This window comes from Chiloscyllium punctatum, chromosome 15 (genome assembly GCF_047496795.1).
Source record: "Chiloscyllium punctatum isolate Juve2018m chromosome 15, sChiPun1.3, whole genome shotgun sequence".
Lineage (NCBI taxonomy): Eukaryota > Metazoa > Chordata > Chondrichthyes > Orectolobiformes > Hemiscylliidae > Chiloscyllium > Chiloscyllium punctatum.
In genome coordinates this window covers 16,968,625-16,994,795 of record NC_092753.1, presented here as the reverse complement: position 1 = coordinate 16,994,795, position 26,171 = coordinate 16,968,625, and the positions used below count along the sequence as shown (strand labels likewise).

Below are 26,171 nucleotides of genomic sequence, written 5' to 3'. Positions count from 1 at the left end.
TCAGTTTAAACACGTCATGGAAGACTTGCAATACTGTAGAGTTAATTGTTAATGTTCTTTAACACACTTTGTTAATGTTGATGTAGACAAATGACAACATGTTAAAGAGAAAACAAAAAGGCATTTTGTGGAGACCTTTATTTTCAGGTTTACTGCACTCCTGTGCATCTTACAGAACTAAACTGCCATTGATAATTCCATTATAAACTCTTGTGCTGTTGCACTTGTTCACAGTTCTACACAGCAGGAGCAGCATTCAGTGCAAAGGTTCATTATTTTAAAATCGCAACACTTGTGTTTGTAGTTGCCAATTGTAGTTGACACGCAGAAAGATTTCACAAACATCAAAATTACTGTCATTACCAACCTTTCTCACTTGATGCTACTTTTTCCAAGACTTGACTATTAGAGAACTAGGACAGTAGCTGACAAATTATACAGATTATGGAAAAGAAATGGGGTACAAAATTCTATTGCGAATAGCACTGAAACCCCCATGAAATTTGTATTAAAAGGAAAACCCCCTTCTGTAATTCTGACATTGTCCTTCTCAATTATCACGTGAAAGAAATGTGGTCAGTTCTGGTCTGCATGAGGGTGGCAGGGACAGCAATTGAAAAAGAATACATCCTGACCAATAGCATGACATCGGCTAATAACCACAACGATACCTCTCATTGCAAGCTGTTATCAAGTGGAAAGGATGGTAGCCAATGTTTACTTTGCAGGGACAGCACAGTGAGGCTCCAGGAGAGATGTGGAACATAAAAGCATGCAGGCTACAGATAAGACTCTTAAAACAACAGTGAATCTCTGACCCACATTCACTGCTAATCGGGAGACACCACCTTTGGTGGGACCTGCAAATTTATTTGTTCTGACTCCACTTTAACGATGCAGGGTGGTTGGCATTTGATTTACCAGAGCGGTTGGCAGATGCGAAACTAACTATGGATGGACGCAATACTGTCTTTGATTGTTCTTCTCTATTTGATTTAAGAGGTCAAAGCCGATCGCTTTCTATTCTCTTGGAGCTTAGACCCATTTCCAAAGAGACTCATTCCCATGCCTGCAGAACCATCAATTGTGCATTTTCTAAACAAATTTACGATTAGGATGATGCCATTGTAACCTGTCGCTCATTCATATTTTAACCAACATAAAGACTGACAGAGGTTGCTCAATTCTCAGCACTAATACAAATGAAAAAATGTTCCCTTGAGCAGGAAAGAAAACACTTGCTCTGTGATGAATGAATAAATAAATATTGTTCTAATATTAGCAACTTGCCTGGAAAAGTCAAGAAATGTTCACACAGAGAAAGAACAAAATCCAACAATGATTTCCCCCTTTCTTTCAATACATGAAGTGCTCAACAATTTTCTTGTCATTAGCCATTGCAAAAGGCTACAGTAATAACTTTATGCAGAAATAATAGAACACATTTCAACAAGTTGTGTTTATTCCAAAAACACAGCAATAAATTAAAAGAAATTAATTCCCAAACTGACTATGGTTGACATAAGAGTATGATACCGCAGACTGAAATACGCAAAGACAATCCAGAACAAAAAAAAATTAACTGGAATAAATCACCACTAAATCCAAAATTGTGAATTCGCCTACCCACCCACCCCCAAAAGTAAAAAAGATCTAGATTCACATTTACAGTGACATTCAGGAGGTCCAGTGCAGTCACCACTGCTCCTTGCGCCTCCATTTAAAATGCAAATGATCAGACACCTTAAAAAAAAATTCCCTGCAAAATATACAAGTCGCATCTTTCCTGAAATGAGAAGTTGCATCACAGCACAATGCAAGACACCTCGGCCAGGAGACTTGATTTAAGTACACAGCATTACTTCAGTGAGAAACAGCCTGCACCAGGGTACAAGCCTAAAAAGCATCATGCAGCACATAGCCCTGCCATCCTTACAATTACCAACTCTATTGATTTTTCATAGAATAACTTGCAACTTTTGATTTGAAAAGGTACGTTCTATTTTTTCCACACTGTGTAGAACACCCATCTGAACAAGAAACTTAAGGAAATCAAACAATTTGAGGTTTACACACTCGACACATATCGATCAGTAAAGATTTAAGACTAAAGACTCCACTTCGAAAAACATTGCCCACGTAAAGTTATGATTTGGAGATGCCGGTGTTGGACTGGAGTGTACAACGTTACAAATCACACACCACCAGGTTATAGTCCAACAGGTTTTAATTGGAAGCAGTACTCCACAACCACCTGATGAAGGAGCGACGCTCCGAAAGCTAGTGCTTCCAATTAAACCTGTCGGACTATCACCTGGTGTTGGGAGATTTTTAACCAACCACATTAAAATTAAGCTTTGCAATACTCTGACAAATTACATGAAAGCGCAAGATGTACGATATGTGTTTAGAGCAGTCTGTGGAGCCTTGTTTAGTCACATGGAATCACTTAGACATACTGAACCAATGACTTGGGCTTACAGAATAATTTCACAAGTATGAAAACATCACAAGGCACGTCACAAAGGAATAGAAATGGATGGTGAAGCGAGGGAGGTGATTTCTGAATAGATCACCTGAAGATTGACTGAGGAAATAAACAGTACGGAGGAGTGTGTTCAAGCAAGAGATGGAGACAAGCTTATGGCCTGTACAGTAGAATATACAGCTGGTAAAGCGAAGGTGGGACAACAGAATTTGAGAACTGCGTGTTCTACGGAGATTACAAAATCAGGACGGGTTCAAGGCCAGAAAGCACGATAAATACCAAGTTCATAATGAAATTGGAGACATTCTGCAAGACCTCAGTTTTAAAACTTACCTGAAAACCCATCTGGTTTACTAAGAATACCTGCTGTCCTTACCTGGTTCAGTCTACACGACTCTAGACCCAAAGACTCTGAACTGTCCTCTAAAATGGCCAAGCTAGCCACTCAGTTTAACTGCAATCAGGAATGGGAGACAAATACTGGCCTTGTCAGCGATGCCTAAAATCATCGAAAGCAGCAGCAATACGAAAGGGACGTTTAAAGTGGATACAGCGCATATTTGTTAGGATGTACATAAACATGAAATATTAAAACTTAAAAACGGGAATGAAAGGCTTACAGCTTGAAATTAGGAGGACTGATCAGCGAGTTTGATGATACAGAAGTTGGGAGGGTGATAAATATGGAGAATGATAGCCTTAGACTATAAGAGCATACCGACAAGCTGATCAGATGGGCGAATCAGTGGCAAATAGAACTCAATCTGAATAAGTGACAGATGATGCACTTGGGCAGGGCAAATATGGCAAGGGAATACATGATGGATGGTAGGTCCCTGGAAGCAGTTAGAGATCTTGGTGCGCATGTTCACTGGCCCATTAAAATAGCAGGTCAGTGCTTAAACTGATTAAGGCATTCACTTGCCTTCATGAGCTGAGACAGTGTGTTTAAGAGTAGGGAGGTTATACTAGAACTGCATAAACTGTTGGTTAGGTCACAGCTGGAGTACTGTATGCAGCTCTGGGATCCATGTTACAGGAGGGGTGTGACAGCATTGGAGAAGATGCAGTGGAGATTTACCAGGATGTTGCATGGACTGCAGAGTTTCAGTTAAGGAGAGAAATTGGTCGTTTTGCTCAGAGCAGAAGAAGGTTGAGAGAGGTCATGATGGATGTGTATAAAATTATAAAGGGGCGTAGATAGAACAGGGTTTAGAGTAGGCAAAGGAAACCATTTTCACCCAGAGGCTGGTGGGAATCTGAAAGGTTCGTACAGGCAGAAACCCTCATCACAGTTTAGAAAAGATCCGCACTTGTGATGCCAAGGTATACAGAACTATGCACCAAGTGCTGGAGAGGGGGATTAGAGAAGTTGTGTCTGCTTTTCACTGTTGTGGACATGGTGGATCAAAGGACCTTTATGCTGTAGATCTTGACAACTATGTAAGGGTTGGTTTATTTTCATTAGGCCATCCAGACAAGGCGCTGCACATGTCTATAACAATACAAAAAAAAAGACAAGTAGAAGGTAGCCACTTTCAGAAAGTGAGCAGTTTAAGAAAGAGGAGACATAGATACAAGGTTAAATGCAAGAGACTGACAGCTAGTGAACGCCCTGCACAGGCAGGTGAGGTACCATGGAATTCACTGTAGTCATCAAGGGTGGAATGGGCAACATTGAAGATTAGCTTGCATGGGGAGGTGAAGGAAGAGAGATTAAAGGTTTTGACCTAGATTGTGCAAAGACTCTGAGAAATATTTGCTTGTTGAGATTAAATGCTGGCCAGAAGCAAAAGGTCTATTCCCTATTTTAGCTTTTATCTATTTTTATGACCGATGGTGTAATGGTTAAATTGAGGGAAGAATTTCACAAATTAGAACTAATTTGGGAAGCCACCTTGGGGAGACAGTCTGACGTGACCTGTAAAAGCCATTCCATTGGGCATGCCAAATCAAATAAGGGTGATCTACAACCAAGGCTTCAAATCACTGACATCATGAGCCAAAACTAATATCAAAGATTTTTACAATTTGAAATAAAACAGCTTCATATTAATAAGCTGTTCACTCTTCTGTCATGTTTCAGTCCCTATTCGGATCCAGGGAAGATTTGCAATACGCAATATTGATGAAACAAATCCAGTAAAACAAATCTTTCAAAAAACTTCAATGGCTTAGGGATAAGTCAAAACAATGTACATGAACGTTTAACTGGACTCCAAGCCTAGCAGAGACAACAGAATATCATGTGTTACACGTGCAGCATGACTAAATGACTAAAATAACGTAACGATGAATTTCCACCATGTGGAATACAATCAGTTCATTTACTTTATTTTTGTTTATAATCAGAATAACTTTACCTGAAACATCGTCAGGAGCGTCTGGGCATTAGTACCATATTCAAAATTAAACTGGGTGGGCAGAAACAGGAAAATAGAAAGAATGGATATCCAGGGTGGGTGGGGGGGGGGGGGGGGGCATCATCTAGTAGGGTCTGGCGCAGATAGCAGACAGACAGCAAATGGAACCAGGGAATTGGAGGTATTATACGTTAATTAAGGGATAACTGGGTGAGAACCTTGGTGTATAAACAGGACATAGAGAAGGCAGCGTGTTACATCTGTGCTGTTCTAGTCAGTATACATGTATTTTGACTGACAAAGTAGATGACTGGCCTCTGTCTAAGTTCTTTAACATCTGGCGTTTCATGGAGGGGAATAAATGTTACAGCAAATACCTACTTGTCGAGATGGTGAATTTGGACAGCGGAACAGTCATTTATTGCCATTATCCAAAGGTCAAACTCTGAAAAGATTTCTTTGAAAAGCTATTTCTCAAATCCTCTTCAGTGCACTAAATTTGCTTCATTGCATGCAGCAATGTCCAGGTTGGAGATAATTAGCAGACAGTGCTACTCTTATTTTTGTTCTACAGTGTTATGTAGTATTCCAAACACAGAACAGGCCATTCAATCCTACAGGTGCACATTGCTATTTACAATCTACACAAGCCTCCTCCCACACTACAAGTTTATCTACGCTTTTTCAGAGTGTTGCTTTAGAAAGTTAAAAATATTACCCTCCGACTTTTCATCACCTTATTAACCTGTGTTTACTGGAAGGTTTCTCCTTTAGTAGTAAGTGTAAGCAGCACATGGCACTTTGTCACAAAGATCAAAGCCACCTACTATATCACAAGGAATAGAAGCCCCTCCCAGTCTGTCCCACCATTCAATAAGATCGTGGCTGACCTGACTGTGGCCTTACCTCCACTTTCCTGCCTGGCCCCTGCTTCATCCTCTGCTCCTTTGTCAAGTAGTTATTTAACTTAGAATTGCCTGTGAACATGGTGGCTTAGTTAGCACTGCTGCCTCACAGCACCAGCAGCCTGGGTTCGATCCCAGCTTTGGGTGACTGTGAGGAGTTTACATACTCTCTGCATGGGTTTCCTCTAGATGCTCTTGTTTCCCACAGTCCAAAGGTTAGGTGGACTGGCCATGCTCAATTACCTATCGTGTTCAGGTTTGGGGCATTAGTCAGGGATAAATATAGGACAGTAGGGGAATGGGTCAGGATGGGTTACTCCTAAGAGGGTCGGCATGGACTTGTTGGGCCGAAGGGCCTGTTTCCACACTGCAGGGATTCTGTGAATGGCCAGCTGTACTGCTCTCCAGGCAAGACAATGTCGAAGACCAATGATGCTCTCAGAAAAGAAATTTCTGTGTTTTAAATGGGTAACACTTAGTTTTATACAGTGTGCCCCTGTTTTAGAGTTCCTCATGAGACAGAAAACATTCATCCTGCTGTCCTCTCAGAAGTGATCCTTTGGCAAGAACAAAAAGCCACACATTAAAAGAGAAATTGCAGAGGGATACACGTGATACAAGTAGTTAGTATGCAGGTACACCAAGTGATGACAAAGGCAAACTGAATGTACAACCACCTGATGAAGGAGCAGCACTCCGAAAGCTAGTGCTTCCAAATAAATCTGTCGGACTATAACCTGGTGTTTGTGTGATTTTTAAAACTGAATGCTGATCTTTAAAACCAGATGGAGTATAAAAGTAGTGGTGCTTTAGTGCAACTGTACTAGGCACTGGTGAGACCACACGGTGTACAGTTTTGATCACATGACTTCATACTTACATTGGAAGGAACTCAGAGAAAGTTTTATTATGCTGGTTATAGGGATTATCTTACTGGGAAAAGTTGTGTTTTTAGTATTCATTGACATTTAGAAGAACAGGCAGTAATCTATATGAAGTGGAAGGTTCTGCATGGGGTTGACAGGATAGATGTTGACAGTACATTTCCCTCAACGCAGAATCCTAGAAGCTGGGGGGCATAGATTAGAAACAAGGGGTCTTCCGTTAAAATGGAAATGGAGTTCTCTCAGGATTGTTAATCTTGGAAATTCTTTTCCCCACAGAGCAACAGAGGCCAAGACACTGAATTTATTCAAGACTGAACAGGACAGATTTTTGATCAAAAAGAGAGTGGAGGGTTATAAGCAGCAGGCTGGATAGTGAGTTCAGGCCACAAGTATACCAGCCATGATCAGAGCAGGTGTGACATGCTGGGTGACCTACCCTTGTTCCCTTTTATGACCCTATAAGCTTAAACTCCATTTCCTCTCTGACAACTATCTGAACTTAAGCCAAACCATTTGCAACCTAGCTGTGGCTCTTTATTTCCAAGAGAACTCTCAGCCACATATCCGTTTCCATCGCTGCCTCATTTTGAAGTATCATTCAAGATACTGCCTCAGCTCATCTGTTGCTGAAATCCTCATTCCTTTCCTTTCCTTAACTATAACAATTCCAATGCTCCTCTGGTCAGTCTCCCATCTCCCATAGGTGTGCGTTCATCCACAACTCTGCTGCTGACACTTCACTCACAAGTGTCCATTCACTTGCTGATCGATACTGGCTCCCAGCTCAATTCTGTCTTAACACAAGCCCTTATCCATTTTTTCAAATCATTCAATGCCCTTGTCCCTTACTGTCTAACCTTCTCCAGAATTAGGGTTCGCTAATTCTGACCCCTTAAGCACCTTGGATTGTAATTGTCCCACCAATGGCATGCAAATCTCTTTGCTACTTTGGTGCTCTCTATTTAACTAAGCCTTTGACCACATGTCTTGACATCTCCTGGTGCGGCTCAACGTTAACAGTTTAATTTATTACTGCTCGAGTGTTACAGAGCATTTTGTAACAATTAAAAAGGTGATATGTAAATTATATTGGCACTGTTACTGAAGTGATCTCTGCAACAATCCTTGTAGAATAAACATCACTTCCCTCCTTGCACCAGTCTGAGTGTCTACTTCTAACATCTTTAATCTCTTTCCGAACTAGTTCGCAATCCACTCCATAACTTATTTCAATTCTACATGTTCTGACCTCCATCAAATCTTGGTCAAGCATAACCTTTGCTTTTGTGGTGGCTGTGACATCTTCAGTCACTAATCTTTCTTTTCAGTTCCGTCTACAGGCACGGATTCTTTTATTCCTAGCACCAAATTTAAATTAATCAGTCTCGGGTCCCCTAGGCATGTTTTGACACTCCTTTCCAAATATAGTAATGTGAGTATTGCAATAAAGTATTATGTTTCAGCACTCATTTCGAGCTCACCTCAGAATTTAGACTAATGGGAAACCTTATAAAAAGGTATCCAGCACCATCAAGGCCAACTTTGTCTTCATCTGGCACTAATTCTCTGCTTAATCTTTCTTTTTCAAATAGATAATAGCTCTGATATCTCTTCTCTAACCTCTGAAAATGGTTGGTTGTAATCCATCAGGATCAAGGCTTCATTGTAAAATTAGTTGGGTTATAAATACCTACTGTCATCTCATCTTAGATTTCCTCTCATGCGCTATGATCTTTTTAATGTCTTGCCAAAACAAGCCAGCCTCCTGTAATCATAAGAATGTTAATTATTTAATAGACCCGGCATTTGGAGCTGAGGGCTTTTAAACAGGCGGACTCCCCTTCACAGTTTTGCTGTTTGAGTCTGAGACACTCCAGGTCGTCCAGGACAAAGACATTTGCTTGAATTGCACCCTGTCCACTGCCTTCAACATTCACTCCCTACGCCAAATGATACACAGTGGCAGCTGTGTATACCATGTACAAAATGCACTGCAGTTAACTCACCAAGAGACAGCACCTTTAAACCCACTGCCTATACTATCAAGAAGGACAAGGCCAGCAGATAGGAGGGAACCACCACCTGCAAGTTCCCTTCCAAGCCACTCACCGTCCTGATGAGGAAATAGGCCACTGTCCCTACGGTATCACTGGGTCAAACATTCTGAAACGGCCTCCTGAACAGCACTGTGTACATCTACTGCCCAAGGTTGGCAGCAGCACTACATGGCAGCTCACTGTCCCCTTTGAAGGCAATCACAGAAGCTGGTTTAACTCTCAACGTCCACACTCCTTGACAATTCAACTGAGTTTTGGTTGGCTTATTTCTCCGACATTGTTTTACCACCTACTGTCATCCTCCTTGTTTACTGTATGCTTTTTTATGATTCAATTTTGTCCTTACTTATTTACATGCCACAACTGCGATGTACAACAAAAACTGCAATTGCAAGGGACACCCACGCACTGTGCAAATATAAATTTTAAAAAACCTGCCATGGCTAGTTTCTTTTTGTTCTTCAGATGAATATTGTTCTGTTTTACTGATGTAGACGCTTCTGACTATCGCCACCCATCTGCGAAAATGCTTGTTTTTTACCAGCTCTATTCTCACCTCTTAAAAATCGTACTCAGTCCAATTTTTCTTTTTCACTCTGGACTTGATTATTTTAAGCTCTCAATCTACATGCTAAGATTACTATGTTATGATTGCTATTGCTAGGGTGCTCCCCATTGCTGGTCAGTTCTTTAGACAGTTGTCTGCTCTTCTGTTCTGATCAGCTCTACAAGCCTTCAATAATTAGCTCTAATGCTGTCATCACTGCTACAAATTTTGCAACATAAAATTATCAATGAAATCCTATGTAAAACTACACAAGCGGGCAATTGTATCAACCTTACCTTTCAAACTGTAAAGCAATATGTCTAATAATTTGCACTTATGCCAGTGGCACAGTCAAATACCTCAAAACACTTCAGTGGAAGAGCAAACAAGATCTGATACAACGTCAAATAAGGAGCTATTGCAACAAAGTGGTGTACTCTGAGGAGCATCTTAAGGGAGAAGTAAATAGATTTAAGGGCGGCACGGTGGCTCAGTAGTTAGCCCTGCTGCCTCACAGCAACATGGTCCTAGGTTCGATTCCAGCCTCGGGTGACTGTCTGTGTGGAGTTTGCACATTCTCCCCGTGTCTGCGTGGGTTTTCTCTGGGTGCTCCGGTTGCCTCCCACAATCCAAGGGTGCACAGGTTAGGTGAAGTGGCCATGCTAAATTACCCATACTGTTCAGGGATGTCTAAGTTAGGTGTAGGAGTCTGGGGTAAATGTATGGGAATGGGTCAAGGATGGGATACTCTTAAAAGTTGAATACAAAATGGGACGACACAATGGCTCAGCAGTTAGCACTGCTGCCTCACAGCACCAGGAACCCGTGTTCGATTCCAGCCTTGGGCGACTGTCTGTGTGGAGTTTGCACATTCTCCCCGTGTCTGCGTGGGTTTCCTCCGGGTGCTCCAGTTTCCTCCCACAGTCCAAAAATGTGCAGGTCAGGTGAACTGGCCATGCTAAATTGTTCATGCTGTTCATGGAGGTTAGGTGCCTTAGTCAGGGGTAAATATAGAGTAGGGGAACGGGTCTGGGTTGGTTACTCTTCGGAGGGTGGGTGTGGAATTGTTGGGCCGAGGGGTCTGTAGGGATTCTATATAAAAACGACATACAGGTTTGTACAGGGAACCCCGGAGCTCAAGACCAAAGCAAGCGGAGGCAATGTTGTCAATGCCGAGGTGATGGAAGTTAGAAGAATGCAGCAAAAGGCCAAAAGTTAAAGGGAAGCAGAGTTTTCAGAGGAATGTAGAGCTAGATAAGAGTATAGAAGAGTGGGAAGAACAAGACTAAGGAAGGATTTGAATAGAAGGATAAGAATTTCAAAGTCAATGAGCTATTAAACTGGGTCACAATTCATTACCTCTAATTTAGGAGCACCGTACAGTCAAACTTCTGTCAAGTTAAAATCAGAAAAGAAGTTGTGTGTTTCCAAAGATGTATTGCCCTTAAGCTCCACTCAATGCTGGGGGATATCAAAATACTGGGGAATTCCCTACACGGCAATACTAATCTAGGCAGCGCAGCTATTTAAAAAGGAATCTAACATTTAAATTACTTGCAAAGCAAATGCATCAGGGAGCAGGGAAAAGGATACAATTCTGCGTAAGATGGAACACATACAACTTTCTTTGAATATTCCACAGGGCAGTAGAGTTTGTTCAGCTGCTGTTCATACATCGCTAGTGCGTCTGTCAAGTTTGCACAGTTACCCTAGAGGACAAAAGGAGAGTGAAGATATTAGGCAATTTCTTTCAGGAACTTTTTTTAAAACCACACTCAGAATTCATAAGATGTCAAGTTTCGGATTTTTTATTGGAGGTTACTGACCTAATCGGAAGATTTATCATCTAGAGACAGGCAGCAAAACTTCAGAACTCACAAGGCAGGCATTTTGAAATGACTCAACTACTAAACAATGAACTTCATGCTGGCGGTTCTCCATCCAGTCATACCAACCATTGACGTTAGCTCCAGCCTGAAATCTCGAGGGGAAATGCTGCCTGCGAATATACAGCTGGCTAATCCAGAGGCTTAACATCTTAGAATACATGTACCAAAAATGTGATGTATGTATGAGGAACAATTGTGCTAGTGCACAACTTTACATAAGTTAATGAACTTATATTACAGAGAAGTCTTTGCATTTGAAACTTTAGCTCCATTTTCCTTCCCACAAATGTTGCCAGACCAAATGTGTTTCTCCAGTATTGCTTTCTTTCACATTACAGAACTGTTACAATCATCAGGCAGGATATTTACATCAATAGACCAATATGAAATTCTGTATTACTACAACGCAGTTCTGTCATTTTATTTTATTCTGAGACTTGGACATCACTTGCAAGGCCAGTAATCATCACCTACTCCCAAATGCCCTCAGGTTGGTGGTGAGCAACTGTCTCCAACGATTGCACTTGTGCATAGCTAGTACTTCAGTGATATCATGACATAGGGAGTTCCAGGAATTTGACTCCATGACGGTGATCTGGTGACAATTCACATGGTTCAAGGCACAGTGGCACTGTCCCTACTTCTTAGCTAGGACTTCCAAGTCACACTTCAGACTGGTTTAGATGGTGGGGAGGCAAAAGGTGAGTTATTCAAGACAGAACTCCCAGTCTTTGACCTGTTATTGTAGTAACAGTTCAGTTTGTGGGCATTAGTAACCCCCTGGTTGTTGATTCTGGAGATTTAGCAATGGTAGACACTGAATATTAAGGCGCAGGGAGGGAGCTGAGGGGAAGATAAGATGAGATCATTAGATTCCACATGTAGGTTTGCTCGCTGAGCTGGAAGGTTCGTTTTCAGATGTTTCTGTCACCATACGAGGTAACATCTTCAGTGAGCCTCCGGATGGAGAACTGGTGGTGCAGCCCGCTTTCTATTTGTGTGTTTGGGTTTCCTTGGGTTGGTGATGTCATTTCCTGTGGTGAGATCATTTCCTGTTTTTTTCCTCTCGGGGTGATAAAGTTCCAGTTGGATCCCATTTATCAACACACACATTGACTTGGATCCCATTTACCACCCCCTGAGAAAAAGAACAGGAAATGACCAACCCAAGGAAACCCAAATACTTAAATAGAAAGCGGGCTACACGACGAGTGCTTCATCCACAGCTCACTGAAGAGGTTACCTAGAATGGTGACAAAACATCTGAAAACGAACCTTCTAGTTCACTGAGTAAACCTACATCCAGAACCTCAACCTGAGCTACAAATCTTCTCAAAACTCCCTATCATTAGATTCTCTGTCATTGGAGATCATCATTATAGGGCACCTACAGAGCATGAAGATTAATTGCTGCTAATCAACTGATGCCTTGATATTGGTCAGGTCTTGCTGTACGTGGACATGAACTCTGTCAGTATCTAAGCAGTTCTGAATGATGATCACAGCACAGCAAAAGTCCCCACTTCAGACGTTATGAGTGTGTGGCGGTCACTTGTCCAACAATTGAGGATGATTGGGTAGGACGATATGCTGAGGAAGTCCTCCAGATGACTGTCTTCTAACAACCACAACCATTTCCATCTGACTTCAACAGTTTTCCCAAAATTCCCACTGACTTCAATTTTACTGGGGCTCCCGAATGCTCAGCTTTTTCAAAAGCCAGGAACAGTGAACGAACCTCCACCTATGGAGTTTCTGAATCATGTTCAGACCAGGGCCATGATGACAACGTCCAGGTGTAAGCTGCTGATCCATCCAACTATGCAGTGCTATGATGCCACAACTACAATGGAGGATGCTCTTACTGTGCAGATGGGCTGTAAGATAATCACTGCTTTATCACCAGCACAGACAGATGCACCTTTGATGGGTAGACTGGCAAGAACAAAAATCAAGCAGATTTCCACATTTTGGTTCTCTGACCATCTGCACCAGGTCCAGCCTGGCAGATGTGTCCTTCAGGATGTCTCACGTCAGTGATGGGTGAAGCATTGGAGAGGATTCTAAGAGACAGAATTTATGATTACTTAGAAAACCATAGTTTTGATTAGAGATAGCCAGCACGGTTTGAGGGGGGCAGGTCATGCCTCACAAGCTTTACTGAAAACTTTGAAGGATGTAACAACACACATTGATGAAAGTCGAGCAGTAGATGTGGTCTACATGGATTTTAGCATTGTGTTTGATAAGATTCCCCATGGTAGGCTCATTCAGAAAGTAAGGAGGTATGGGATACAGGGAAATCTGGCTGTCTGGATAAAGAATTGGCTGGCCCAAAGACGACAGAGGGTGGTGGTAGATGGAAAGTATTCAGCCTGGAGCTCGGTAACTAATGGTTTTCCACAGGGATCGGTTCTGGGAGCTCTGCTCTTGGTGATTTTTATAAATGACTTGGATGAGGATGTGAAAGGGTGGGTTAGTAAATCTGTCAATGATGCGAAGGTTGGTGGAGTGGTGGATAGCTTCACCAACCAGTGGTAGGCTGTTGTAGGTTGCAACAGGACATTGACAGGATGCAGAGCTGGGCTGAGAAGTGGCAGATGGAATTCAACCTGGAAAAGTGTGAAATCATTCACTTTGGTAGGTTGAATTTGAATGCAGAATACAGGGTTAAAGGCAGGATTCTTGGCAGTGTAGAGGAACAGGTGGAGCTTGGGGTCCATGTCCTTAGATCCCTCAAAGTTGTCACCCAAGCTGATAGGGCTGTTAAGGCAGTGTATGATGTGCTGCCTTACATTAGCAGGGGGATTGAGTTTAAGAGCCACGAGGTTATGCTGCAGCTCTATAGAGCCCTGGTTAGACCACAATTGGAGTATTGTATTCAGTTCTGGTCACCTCATTATTGGAAGGATGTGGAAGCTTTAGAGAGGGTGCAGAGGAGATTTACGAGGACACTGCCTGGATTGGAGGGCATGTCTCATGAAGAAAGGTTGAGAGAGAATTGGCTTTTCTCACTGGAGCGAAGAAGGATGAGAGGTGACTTGGTAGAGGTAAACAAGATGATGAGAGTCATAGAGAGTGGATAGCAAGAGACTTTTTCTCAGGGCGGAAATGGCTATCATGAGGGGGCTTAATTTTAAGTTGATTGGAGGAAGGTTTAGGGGAGATGTCAGAGGTAGGTCCTTTACACAGCGAGTGGTGGGTGTGTGGAATGCACTGCCAGCAGTGGTAGTAGAGTCAGAGACATTAGGGACATTTAAGCGACTCTTGGATAGGCACATGGAAGAAATGTTAATCTGAGTTCCATCTCAGAGTACCCTCAGTGCTTTCTCCAAGTTGTGTTTAACACAGAGTAACTGGTCCATCAGTTAAGAGAGGGCAGATAGTGATCTTCAGCAAGACATTTGCCAGTCCGCATATCCTGCCAAGATGACTCCAAAACTCTCAATTCCTTGAGTACTCCAAGGCCCCTTCCTCCTGACTGTGAACTATTCTAATCAGAAGTCCCTGGCATCCTATAACTCATGTCTGATTTGTGCTCAGTCCTGATTACCCAGTACACCATGCTTCTGTAATATAATCAGGAGGCTTCTCCCCATTGCACAGACCCTTTCACCGGTCTCCAGTGACGTTCCTCCACCGTGATCCCTCCCTCGAGGATTTACCCACAGCTCATCCCTTTACTGAGAACTGATGCAGCATTGGCCACCTTCATTTCTTTGCCTCCCTCCCCCTTTGAAACGGTCATCCTGTCAACTTGTTGCCCCTGATTCTCTGTCAACCTTGCCCTCTATAAACAAAAATAAAACGTTTTCCAGTCGCTTTCGGTTCTGACGTGTCACACTGGACTCATGACATCAACTGATTCTCTCTCCACATACGCTGCCATTTGAGTTTCTCGAGCACTTTGTTTTTACATTGAGAGTGGATGCTCGGTCACCCAGCGCTCTGTGGTTCTGTGTTATAATCAATGTCAGATTGTCTAGTACTTTGCTCCATTTCTCTCGTCATTTGTATTGCTGTCAAGTAAATACTGATGACGCAGCACTCATTGTGCAGAAGGTGGGAGAGACAGACCTTTCAAAGCAACAGGGCACATAACTGATTGGCTTGTTCGGCCTCATTACAGGGCATTGAGCAAGCAATACAGCCTGGAACAAGACAGGCAGGGGTGTGGAAGGGTCCAGCACCAAAGAACATTCCTGAATCAAGTCGGTCATTACATCACAGGACAGCTTAAGGAGTTTCTTCCTGGTGCCTGTCCACAGGTTACCAGATGTTTGGAATTCAGTTTTACAACATTCCCTGATGGGACTTGAACTCAATCCACTGTTAGAGTTTGGCAGCATACATGAGGCAGACCAAGCAGCCAGGCAACTGGGTTCTATTTATTACAGCTTGTTGTTTTTTTTTTGAAGAGTTATGGACCTCTTTCTGACAATGTTACAACACTCCCAAAGATTTGGTCTTTCTTTTAATGCGACCATCTGTTCACAGACGGAGTTCTTACGTTGCAGCTCAGATTCACAAAGGGACCTTCTGTAAGGCTCTACCCTCCTGTTCTGCCAATCAGCAAGAACGAGTGTGGAGGTCAATGTGTCTGAACTCTCAGCATCCCTGCTTCACTGATCAGAAAAATCAGTCACACACTGCACATCTCGACGGCATCAGGAAAACAGCCAACATAATCAAAGATCCCTCCCACCATGGTTATACTCCTTTTCATCCTCTTCTGTCAGGCAGAAGTTTGAGAACACGTACCAACAGAGTTAAGGACAGCTTCTTCCCCGCTATTATCAGACTTATGAAGAGACCTCTAATATTAAGGCTGATCTTTCTCTGCACCTTCTGTCGCTTTAACACTATATTCTGCATTCCGTTCTATTACCCCGATGTGCATAAGGTACGATTTGCTTGGGTTTGCATGCAAAACAGTACTTTTCACTGTATCTCAGCACGTGACAACAGTAAATCAAGACAAATCAGGATATGGAACCCCTGCATCTAATTCCCCAACCCACACATCTCACACACAAGAGGCCACAGAATGAGCACTGCCATGTGAAAAATCACCCTACAGTCATAGACTCCTACAGTGTGGAAACAGGCCATTTGTCCAACATGAGCTGAAAAATGTGTTGCTGGAAAAGCGCAGCAGGTCAGGCAGCATCCAAGGAGCAGGAGAATTGACGTTTCGGGCATGAGCCCTTCTTCAGGACATCTGTCCAACATGTCCACACCGACCCTCCGAACAGCAGCCTACTCAGACCCACTCCACTACTCTATTACTCTCCATTTCACCTTACTGATGCACCTGACCTACACATCCCTGAATACTATGGGCAATTTAGCATGGCCAATTCACCTGACCTGCACATCTTTGGTTTGTGGAAGGAAGCTGGAGCACCCGAAGGAAACCCACGCAGATACGGGAAGAATGTGCAAACTCCACACAGACAGACGCCTAAGGCTGGAATTGAACCCAGGTCCCTGGCGCTGTGAGGCAGCAGTGCTAACCACTGAGCCACCGTGCCGCCCTGACTACCACACAATCGTACCATAACTTCTCACCTCTTTACAATCATGTAGAAACTCCATCTGTTACCAGGAATGTCACCCAACACTGAAGGCTGGACATAACCTTAACATTCAGAAAGAAATTTAAAGTTTCTTTTCTGTTTGTTGATGGAATGTGGTAGTCACTCATCAGGCCCGCATTTATTGCCCATCCCCAATTGCCCAGACAGTAGGTATGGGTTGACCACATTGCTGTGGGGCTGGAGTCACATGTAGTTGAGACCAGGTCATGATGGCAGATTTCCATTCCAAAAGGACATTAGTGATTTTTAACAACAATCAACTGTTGTCATTAGGCTGGTATCATAGGGATCTGCATGCAGCATGGAAACAGATCCTTCAGTCTAACTAGTCCATGCCGCCTGTGTTCCCAAAGTGAACTAGTCCGACTTGCCTGCGTTTGGTCCACATCCTGCTAAACCTTTCCTATTCACATACTTATTCAAAGGTCCTTTTAAACATTGTAACTCTGTTCACATCCATCACTTCATTCCAAAGATGAACCCCACTGTGCAAAATAAAAGTTGTCCTTCATGTAATTTAAAAATCTTCTCTTACCCTAAAAATAAGCCGCCAAGTTTGGACTCCCCTACCCTGGGGTAAAGACCTTGGCAATTCATGCTATCTATCCCCCACATAATTTTATAAACTTTAAGATCACCCCTCAACCTCCTATGCTCCAGTGAAAAAAAGGCCTAGCCTATCCAGCCTATTTTTATAACACAAGCCCTCCATTCCCAGCAACATCCTGGTACATCTTTTCTGAACCCCCTCCAATTTAATAATAATCAGGTTTTGATCCATTAATTTTTTTTAAAAACTGAATTCAAATTTCAGCTTCTGCCTTGGCAGGATTTGAACTCATGTGCCTAGAACGTTAGCCTAGGCTTCTGGATTATTAGTGCAGTGACATGACCACGATGCCAGCATCACCCAAGGTGCAACACACTCTCCTGATCAAATCTAAAAATGGGATGAGAGGGGCTGCTGACCACATAAATTAATACAGTCTCAGACTAGCAGATCGGTCTTTGCTTATAACAGCACATCAGGCATTTAATTCAGTATTTTTAATTCACAGTGGACACAGCCACTCCTGCAGGCTATTCCCAGACATACCATGTAAATGTGATTTGGACTCTTTTTTAAATATAAAGCTGGATTTGTCTCAACAAGGACTCTTCACTGTTGCAATACCTCTTTAAAGATGTCCCAGCTAAATTAACTACTTTTGAAAGGTAGTCTCTGACATACTGCAGGAAGCACAGAGGACAGCAAAGCTCCATAAACCACAACAAGATAACCATACATTGCCCTGTTCTTCTTTGTAAATAATGCAATGCAATCTTTTACATTCAAGCAGGTAGTGAGGCCTTCATTTTCGTAAAAGTTTGCAAATAGAAAATGAATTTGAAAAGTTAATATATAAGACTGCCACCATGCATCAACAAACATATGAAGACATGAAGGCATGCATAACTACAAATTACACACAGAGTGCTCTGATCAGTTGGTTGTAAATCACAAGTTGTCTTCTTCAAGACTGCTATACATGGGCAGCTCACCACCTGGTGCACACTATCTGTATTGCCTCCACAGAGCACACAGTGAAAGAAAACCACTGCACAAAAGTTAATCCAACCCCAGTTTGTATACTCTGTTGATGAATATCTTGCAAGGACCTATCACAGGACCTACTCTCAGGACAGCATTAAAAAAACAAAAGAAATCAGGTGATTTGCCTTTCAAGTCTCTCTTTCCGTCTTCTCTCATGAGAGCCAACTGAGGCGAGAAGCCCATTGGAAGCTAAAGTGATCAGACGTTTTTCACCAAATAAACTGCTACTTCAATCAAAACAGAAACTACAGTGCACTACCCTCACTTAAAATTACTCACCAAAGTACCCACATACACGTCAGAATCATAGCCTCACTAAAAATGCAGACAATGCAGTCCATGCATCAATATCAATGTTTGACTACTAAATAGCATGGGGGTAAGAGAAGCAGAGAGATACTAATAACTCTTTGGATATAAAAATTAAACTAATTTGACAACTGAAAATGATTAGAAGGAAGAATTCCATTCCAGTGCCCAGTCTTTACACTTTTGAATGCATTAGATTAGAATCCCAACAGAGTGGAAACAGGCCATTTGGCCCAACAAGTCCACACCGACCCTCCAACCCAATATCCCACCCAGACCCATTCCCCTGACTAATGCACCTAAGACTATGGGCAATTTAGCATGGCCAATTGACTTGACCTGCACATTTTTGGACTGTGGGAGGAAACCCACGCAGACCCAGGGGAGAATGCGCAAACTCCACACAGACAGTCGTCCAAGACTGGAATTGAACCTGGGTCCCTGGTCCTGTGAGGCAGCAGTGCTAACCCACTGAGCCATATTGTAGTGGTGTGTCATGAGCTGCCCAAGCTATAACATGTTCTTGTGGTGGCACTTTCCCAATTAAAGCAACTGGCAGAACAGGTTAAGAGGGGAACCTGACAGGGTTTCGAGTTTCTATTTTGGGTGCAAGATGCACCATACTCAAGATTGACACTGTTTGGAGAGCCAATCTGCCCGCTGCAAGGGAGCCAAGTTTAAAAAAATGAAAATGCCACAAGCCTATTTGCACCCACAGACTAAGTTTTCAAAGCCTCCATGACGGTTTGCCAAGGTGAGCACAATTAATGAAAACACAACATACTGAATTCACCCTGGAGGACGGAGACCCAACTGTCTGGGCAGGGCTGGCTCTGAAAACCGGTGCAAACAACATGGAAACCAGGTCTGCGATTCAGGTCACACCACTGTCCCACTGAATAAACAGACATAAGCAATTGGAACCTCCAGTCCTATGTCGCCAACATGGGTAAGTTATAATCATCCTAGCTGGAGAACTAACCGACTCTCCAAGACACAAAACAACATCACACAGACTGTACCATCCTTCCCCGAGATGCATTGTTCATAAATACCAGGCTCAATGGTCAAGTCCTCATTCTTACCGTCGCTATGATCAGTACACCATGGAAAAATGTAAGAGTGGCCCCTTACCTGTGTAAAATACTTTCCTGTGGGTTTCAAAACCTTCACAGCAAGGTCAAGAATAAGTCGCAGGAAATCCCATGTTGATTCTGAGGTCAGAAGGAAAAAGACACGTTACAAAGCAGCAAGTTTGTTATTAAACATCCAACTGAGTTGGGTTTATGAAAACATAATTAAAAGGGTGAAAACAAAACAAAAGCCAATATTATCAACCATTATTAGTCACAAGCTCTGTTCCCTAGCCACTGAGACAAATCTTCTCCACTGACCTCTACTCAACCTGAACAAGACCACCTATAATCTCAGTGTCTTTTTCAACAGTTCAGCTTTTGCCTCAGATCTGACCAATCAGCAAGACCTCGGACTTCCACCATCATACTATTGGCTGCTGAAACCCTCTTCTATGCATTCGCTACCTCTAAACTTGACTACTGCAATGAACTCCAGACTAGCTGCTACCTTTGCTTCTTTAACCACATCTGCCCAGTCCTAAACCACACTGAGTCCAGTTCTCCTATTATCCAGTGCTCGCTGAACAACGTTAGCTCCAGGTCCAGCTTGATTGTCAAATCCATGCCTGAATTTCCAAATCCCTCTGCTGCTTTCATTTTAATTCACACTGGCTCACTCATCATTGATGTACTTATGATTTTTTTTTATAATTAATTCACAGGATATGGATGTCAATCGGCAGGCCAGCACAGAAGAAAATTCTCTGCCGATAATTGGTTTCGTGGAGGTGAGCAGAGTCATATTCTTGAACTGCTCTAGCCCATTGCTATGTATTCCATATAGCTCGAGTCTATGTGCTAGCGGTAGATCCACAATGCCAGTTGGTGGCACAGTTCCAGGATTTTGACCCAGCGACAGTGAATGGCGATATATTTCCAAGTCTGGATGAGGATGGTGAGTGGCTGGAGGGGAACTTGTAGGTGATGGTGCTCCCACACATCTGCCATCCTTGATCTTCTAGTGTTTGTGGTTTGGAACATGTTGAGGACTGTTGGAACTGTGCATACTCCTGACTTCTACCATGTAGATAGCACACAGATTTGGGGAGTCAGGTGGTGAGCTGGTTGGAGAATTCCCAGCCTCTGACCTGTTATCACAGATTTACATTGATTCCTAGCACAGCTATATCTTTCTTTGAATTAATTATTGCAATATTCAAATTCTTCTACTGCTGCCATCTAGAATGACAAGGGCAGCACATACATGAGTGGTGTTGCACTTTGGAAAAAGGAACAAGACAAGGGAGTACTTAATTAATAGGACAGTAAGGCGCTCAGAGGAACAGAGGGATCTTGGGATGCTGACCCACAAATCCCTGAAGGCTTTAGGACAGGTTAAAGATGGCACATGGTATACTTTATTAGCCGGGCCATAGATTTTGAGAGCAGGGAGGTCATGCTAGACCTGTATAAAATGTTGGTTAGGCCACAACTAGGAGTATGGCGTGCACATTACAGGAGGGATGTGATAGCACTGGAGAGGCTGTAGAGGAGATGACTGGACTAGACCGGTCTGCTACGTGTACTTGTACAAAGTATTTGTTGTATAACATCGCCACTGTCTGGCACAATCTTAAAACACAGAAATTAAACCAAGACTTAGAATATAAAAAGGTAGAAAATAAGGAAATAGATGTAATCGCACAGCCCTTTGTGTTAAGTACTAAGCTCTGGGCCTGGCTCTTCCATCCCGACACTGAGACCAACACCAGCAGTCAGCCAGCCTCAAGTCCCTTTGCCACTACCACTGGGAAAAGAGTTGCTATTCTTCAGTGCCATCCTGCCTCCAGTGATGTTGCCACCATGAGTTTGCACTGGGCCCACTGTATGATCTGCCACCGATGCTGCCAAGTCCCATACTAGGCTCAAACTTGAAGCTGGGCACACCACACCAAAGCAGCCACCGCAGATGCTGCCGGGTTCCACACTGCGCCCAAAACTGTCTTCCCTCCGCCGCCTCCGGAACTCAAACTCGTCTCCGATGAACTGGGCACCTTGCCAATTCCATCAATGCCAATGGCACTGTGGCAGAGTTCTCCACAAGAAAGTAAGTAATATTAGAGAGTAAAAAGAAAAAAAAAAGTAGTCAGAGATGGAAAAGCAGGTGGAGCGAACGAGCCCCAGGCTCAGGAGTCTGAATACAGCTTACTCTGTTACCACCATCTTGGACATTAATGACTGTTGGTCAGTTATGAGAAGAGATTGGACAGACTGGGTTGTTTGGCTTCGGACAGAGGAGATTGAGAGGGAACGCAATCGAGATGCACAAAATTATGAGAGGCATTGATAGTGTAGATAGGAGAATTGTTTCTCCTCGATGGACGGAATAATGACTAGGGACATAGATTTAAGGTTTAGAAGAGATGGGAGGAAAATCTTTTTCGCCCAGAGAGCGGCGGGAATCTAAAACTCTCAGCGATCAGGGCAGATAACACTGAAGTACTTCGACGTGTACCTGTACCATGGGCAAAGAGCTGGAAAATGGGATGAGAATAGTTTGGTTGCTGTTTTTGACTGACACAGATGTGATGGGCTGGAGGTCCTTTTTGTGCTATACATCTCGAAATTATAATGCAATTTAACAGAAGGAATAGTGAAAGAAGGGTCTTTGAAAGAAATAACAATGAGCTTGATGTGCAGATAGACCACCATACTTAGGCTTGATGAAAACACTAACTGTATTCTGGGTTTTATATAAACAGACACTAAAGGTACAGAGGTGGAGATTGGAAAATTGAAGCCTGATTCATTGGAACAAAGAAGAACAAGCAGGGTTCAAAATTATGAAAGCTTTTGAGAAAGTTTCTAATCCTGCAAATTAGCACAATGGCCAAGATGAACCAGGGAAGAATGGAGGGTTCACAGTTTGTGGAATGTTTTTATCACAAGAAGCAGATTGTAAAATTCACTGAAAAAGGAATTGTAAAGAAAATGCATCTATATAGTGTCTTTCATCAGCTCAGATTGTCCCAAAGTGAATGAAGTACGTTTGAAGTGTAGGAGAGGGGAAGATGTATTCTTCAGCCTAAACAAAGAGCAAGTTAAACCTGTAACCCCGATTATCCATTGGATTGCCCATCTCTGCAAGCCCACCTTCCCAGGGTTACATGCTCCAAAAGCATTTTGGGTACCTCCAATTCACAGGCTCAAGTTGCACATGAAGTAGCTTCAAGTGAAAGCAGTTTCTGCCAAGGCCAGCTCCCAATTTCTAAGGAAGCAGGTTTCGGATCCACCGACAGCGGCTTTAACTGGTATTGAGCTGGAATGATCAGAATGTTATCTTGCGATTGAAAAAACAGATGTACCTGTAAAATGAAACTGCACCCCGGTCTTAACAGGTGCTTTCGGAACAAATGATTTCCCATGTCATCAGACATGATAGACTGAATGGCCTCCTACTATCCTCTAACACTTGTTATTTATATTATATACCCTTCCTATAAATCAGTTGCTGGAACATTGTAGGGACAATTAGGCTTCATTTTTGTTACTATCAGCTGACTCCACATGTTATTCTTCTGTCTCTCTTTGACTTGAGAGTCAGTGTTACACAGTGTGGAAACAGACCCTTGGATCCAACCCATCCATGCCGACCAGACATCACAATCGGACCTCGTTCCATATCCCTCTAACCCCTTCCTGATCACATACCGACCCAGATCCCTTTTAAATGGAGTAATTGTAACCAGCCTCCACCACTTCCTCTGGCAGCTCATTCCACTCTCTGCATGAAAAAGTTGCCCCACAGGTCCCTTTTAAATTAAAACAATGTCCTCTAGTTTTGAACTCCCCTATCCTAGAAAAGACGACCTTGGCTATTCACCCTATCCATACACCCCATGATTTTATGAACTTCTGTAAGGTCACTGCTCAGTCTGTGATGCTGCAGGGAAAAAGCCCCAGGTTTTTCAGCCTCTCCCTGTAACTTCAAACCTCCAGTCCTGGCAAGATCTGTATTAATTTTTTCTGCATCCTCTCAGTTTTAACAACATCCTTCCTGTAGAAGGGAGACCAGAATTGGATGTCGCATTCCAAAAGTGGCCTTACCAACATCCTGCACAGCCATCATATAACATTCCAATCCCTATACTGTACTCAATGCACTGACCAATGAAGACAAGTGTGCCAAACACCACCTACACCACCCTGTCTATCTACAACTTCACTTCCAAGAAACTACAAATCTTCAACCCTGGGTCTCTTTGTTTGGCAAAACTCCCCAGGACCCTACCATTAAGTGTATAGGTCCTGCCCTGGTTTGTCTTACCAAAATGCAACAGCTCACATTTATCCAAATTAAACTCCATCTGCCACTTCTTGGCTCAATGGCCCACCTGTACTCTGAGATAACCTTCTTCGCTGTCCACTACATCTCCAATTTTGGTGTCATCTGCAAACGTACTAACCATAGCTCCTGTGCTCACATATCCAAATGATGTATATAAATGACAAAAACCAGTGGACCCAGCACCGAACCTCGTGGCACACCACTAATCACAGGCCTCGAGTCTGAAAAACAACCCTCCACCATCATCATCTGTCACCTACAGGAGAGAGAGAGAGAGAGAGAGAGAGAGAGAGAGAGAGAGAGAGAGAGAGAGAGAGAGAGAGAGGAGACGACTGGTGGTTTAACCAGAAGGTCACCCCACTTCAGCCAAGGGGCAAGGTTGACATGACAGGACCTTTATGGTGACTGTACCTAATACAGGAATTGAACCCCATTGCGCTCCATCTCACAGCCAATTGAGCCCAGTATGACAAGTGCAAACATGTTTACCTTCTTCTGGAGATGTCGAGATAGGAACTGCAGTTAAGTCATTAATAACATAATCAAACAGCCTTCCTTCTGCAGCATATGCCTTCAGAACTGGAACGCAATCTTCAACTAACACCTGAAAAGCAACAGGGTCACGGTCATCATTTTTGAAACAGAATAACATGCAAAATAGCAGCTATACGAACGATCAAACTTGCCCGACCTTCCAATAAGTTCAACGCTGAATCCTGCTTTCCCGTTCCAATCCTCAGTCATAAAGCGTCACAAACCTACAGCATGGAGACAGCCCCTTTTCACCCAAACTAATCCATACCGACCAAAATGCCTATCCACACGTGCCCCATATCTTTCTAATCCATTCCTATCCATGTATTTATCAAAATGCCTTTTAAGTGTTCTTAATGTACGTGCCTCAACGACTTCCACTGGCAGCTCATTCCATATGCGTATCACCCTCTTTGTAAAAAAAAAGTTGCCTTCGGGCTCCCTTTTATTCTTTTTCCTCTAATCTTAACTGATGCCCTGGGGGATTCAAGATGGCGGCAATCTGAATAGATCAGCCTTGCTGAGCTCTGCATCCCAACCCAAGGTAGTAATATTTTTGACTTCCCACTTTTGTTTTTTTTTTTGGAAATAAGTATTGTTAAATGTTAAACAACCATTTAAATCCTTTCTTGAGCATGCAAGAACGACTAAGGTGAAGCAAACGGCCAAGTCTCAACATTTGGGACACTCGAAAACAGCGAGCAGGCCAGAGACTGCAACTAGGAATAGAGGCTGCAGCTCCCTCTGCAGCTGTGAAAGAAATTCCCACACAGTGGAACATCGTGGAGGAACTCCGTGATCTGACAGCTGACCCAGGAGATGAGGGAAGAGACTCGTCATCAACTGAAGCCCATCTCAACCATACTGCCAAAGCACGAGGGGGAGTTGGAAGGGAAGCAAGGTGAAGAGGTTGAGCAGCAGGCCGCGGTGTCGGAGACAGAGGTTGAGTCCTCAGCGGGGCTGATCCACGCCCTTGCAAGACAGGCTCAGGCCCTGACTGAACAAAGTCAATGATCTGGAAAATAGAGGACAGCGGAAAAATATCCGGGTCGTTGGTCTGCCGGAGAAAGTAGAAGGTGGGCAGCCACCGATTCCTTTTGAAAACTGGTCGCCACAATTTCTTGGCTGGGATGCCGGGCGAAGGTTGGCAGAGCTCACCGGGTTGCAGTGCTGCAGATCCAGTCAGGAAGGTTGGGGAAAAGAGATCAGCAGGCTCTCACCTATCAGGGAACTAAGATAATGTTTTCCCAGGACTTTTCTGCAGCAGTGATCCATAAGAGGAAATCTTTGGATGAGGTTGAGAAGGTTAAAGGACCACGGTATTCAATATTCGATGAGATACCCAGCAGTGCTTCACATTAATTAGGAGGTAACTGTGGTCTTTTCATTCCTTGGAGCAGGCCAAAAACACCTTGGACACTTTAAAATAATGTAGATGTATTTATGGACATGGACTGTAGTGTCTGGGGGTTTTTTTCTGTCTTGCTTTTCCTTCTTGCACTTGCTTCCCAAAGAAACTGTTGTTGGTGGGTTTTTTTTCTCTCTGAGCTGGAGACTTATTGCGAGGGGGTTGG

The 26,171-nt window shown here is 43.2% G+C and overlaps 1 protein-coding gene across 1 annotated transcript in view; it reads right to left on the bottom strand.

Annotated features, from left to right (window-relative positions):
* Positions 1-121: 121 nt before the first annotated feature.
* sms (spermine synthase) overlaps positions 122-26,171 on the bottom strand; it is a 68,455-nt gene continuing 42,405 nt past the window's right edge. The window contains exons 7-10 of the mRNA XM_072584727.1: positions 24,553-24,667; positions 19,774-19,853; positions 10,841-10,956; positions 122-2,030 (exon numbers count right to left, since the gene is read on the bottom strand). Of these exons, the coding sequence (XP_072440828.1) occupies positions 2,000-2,030; positions 10,841-10,956; positions 19,774-19,853; positions 24,553-24,667 (342 nt within the window). The 3' untranslated portion in view covers positions 122-1,999. The remainder of the gene's footprint in view (positions 2,031-10,840; positions 10,957-19,773; positions 19,854-24,552; positions 24,668-26,171) is intronic.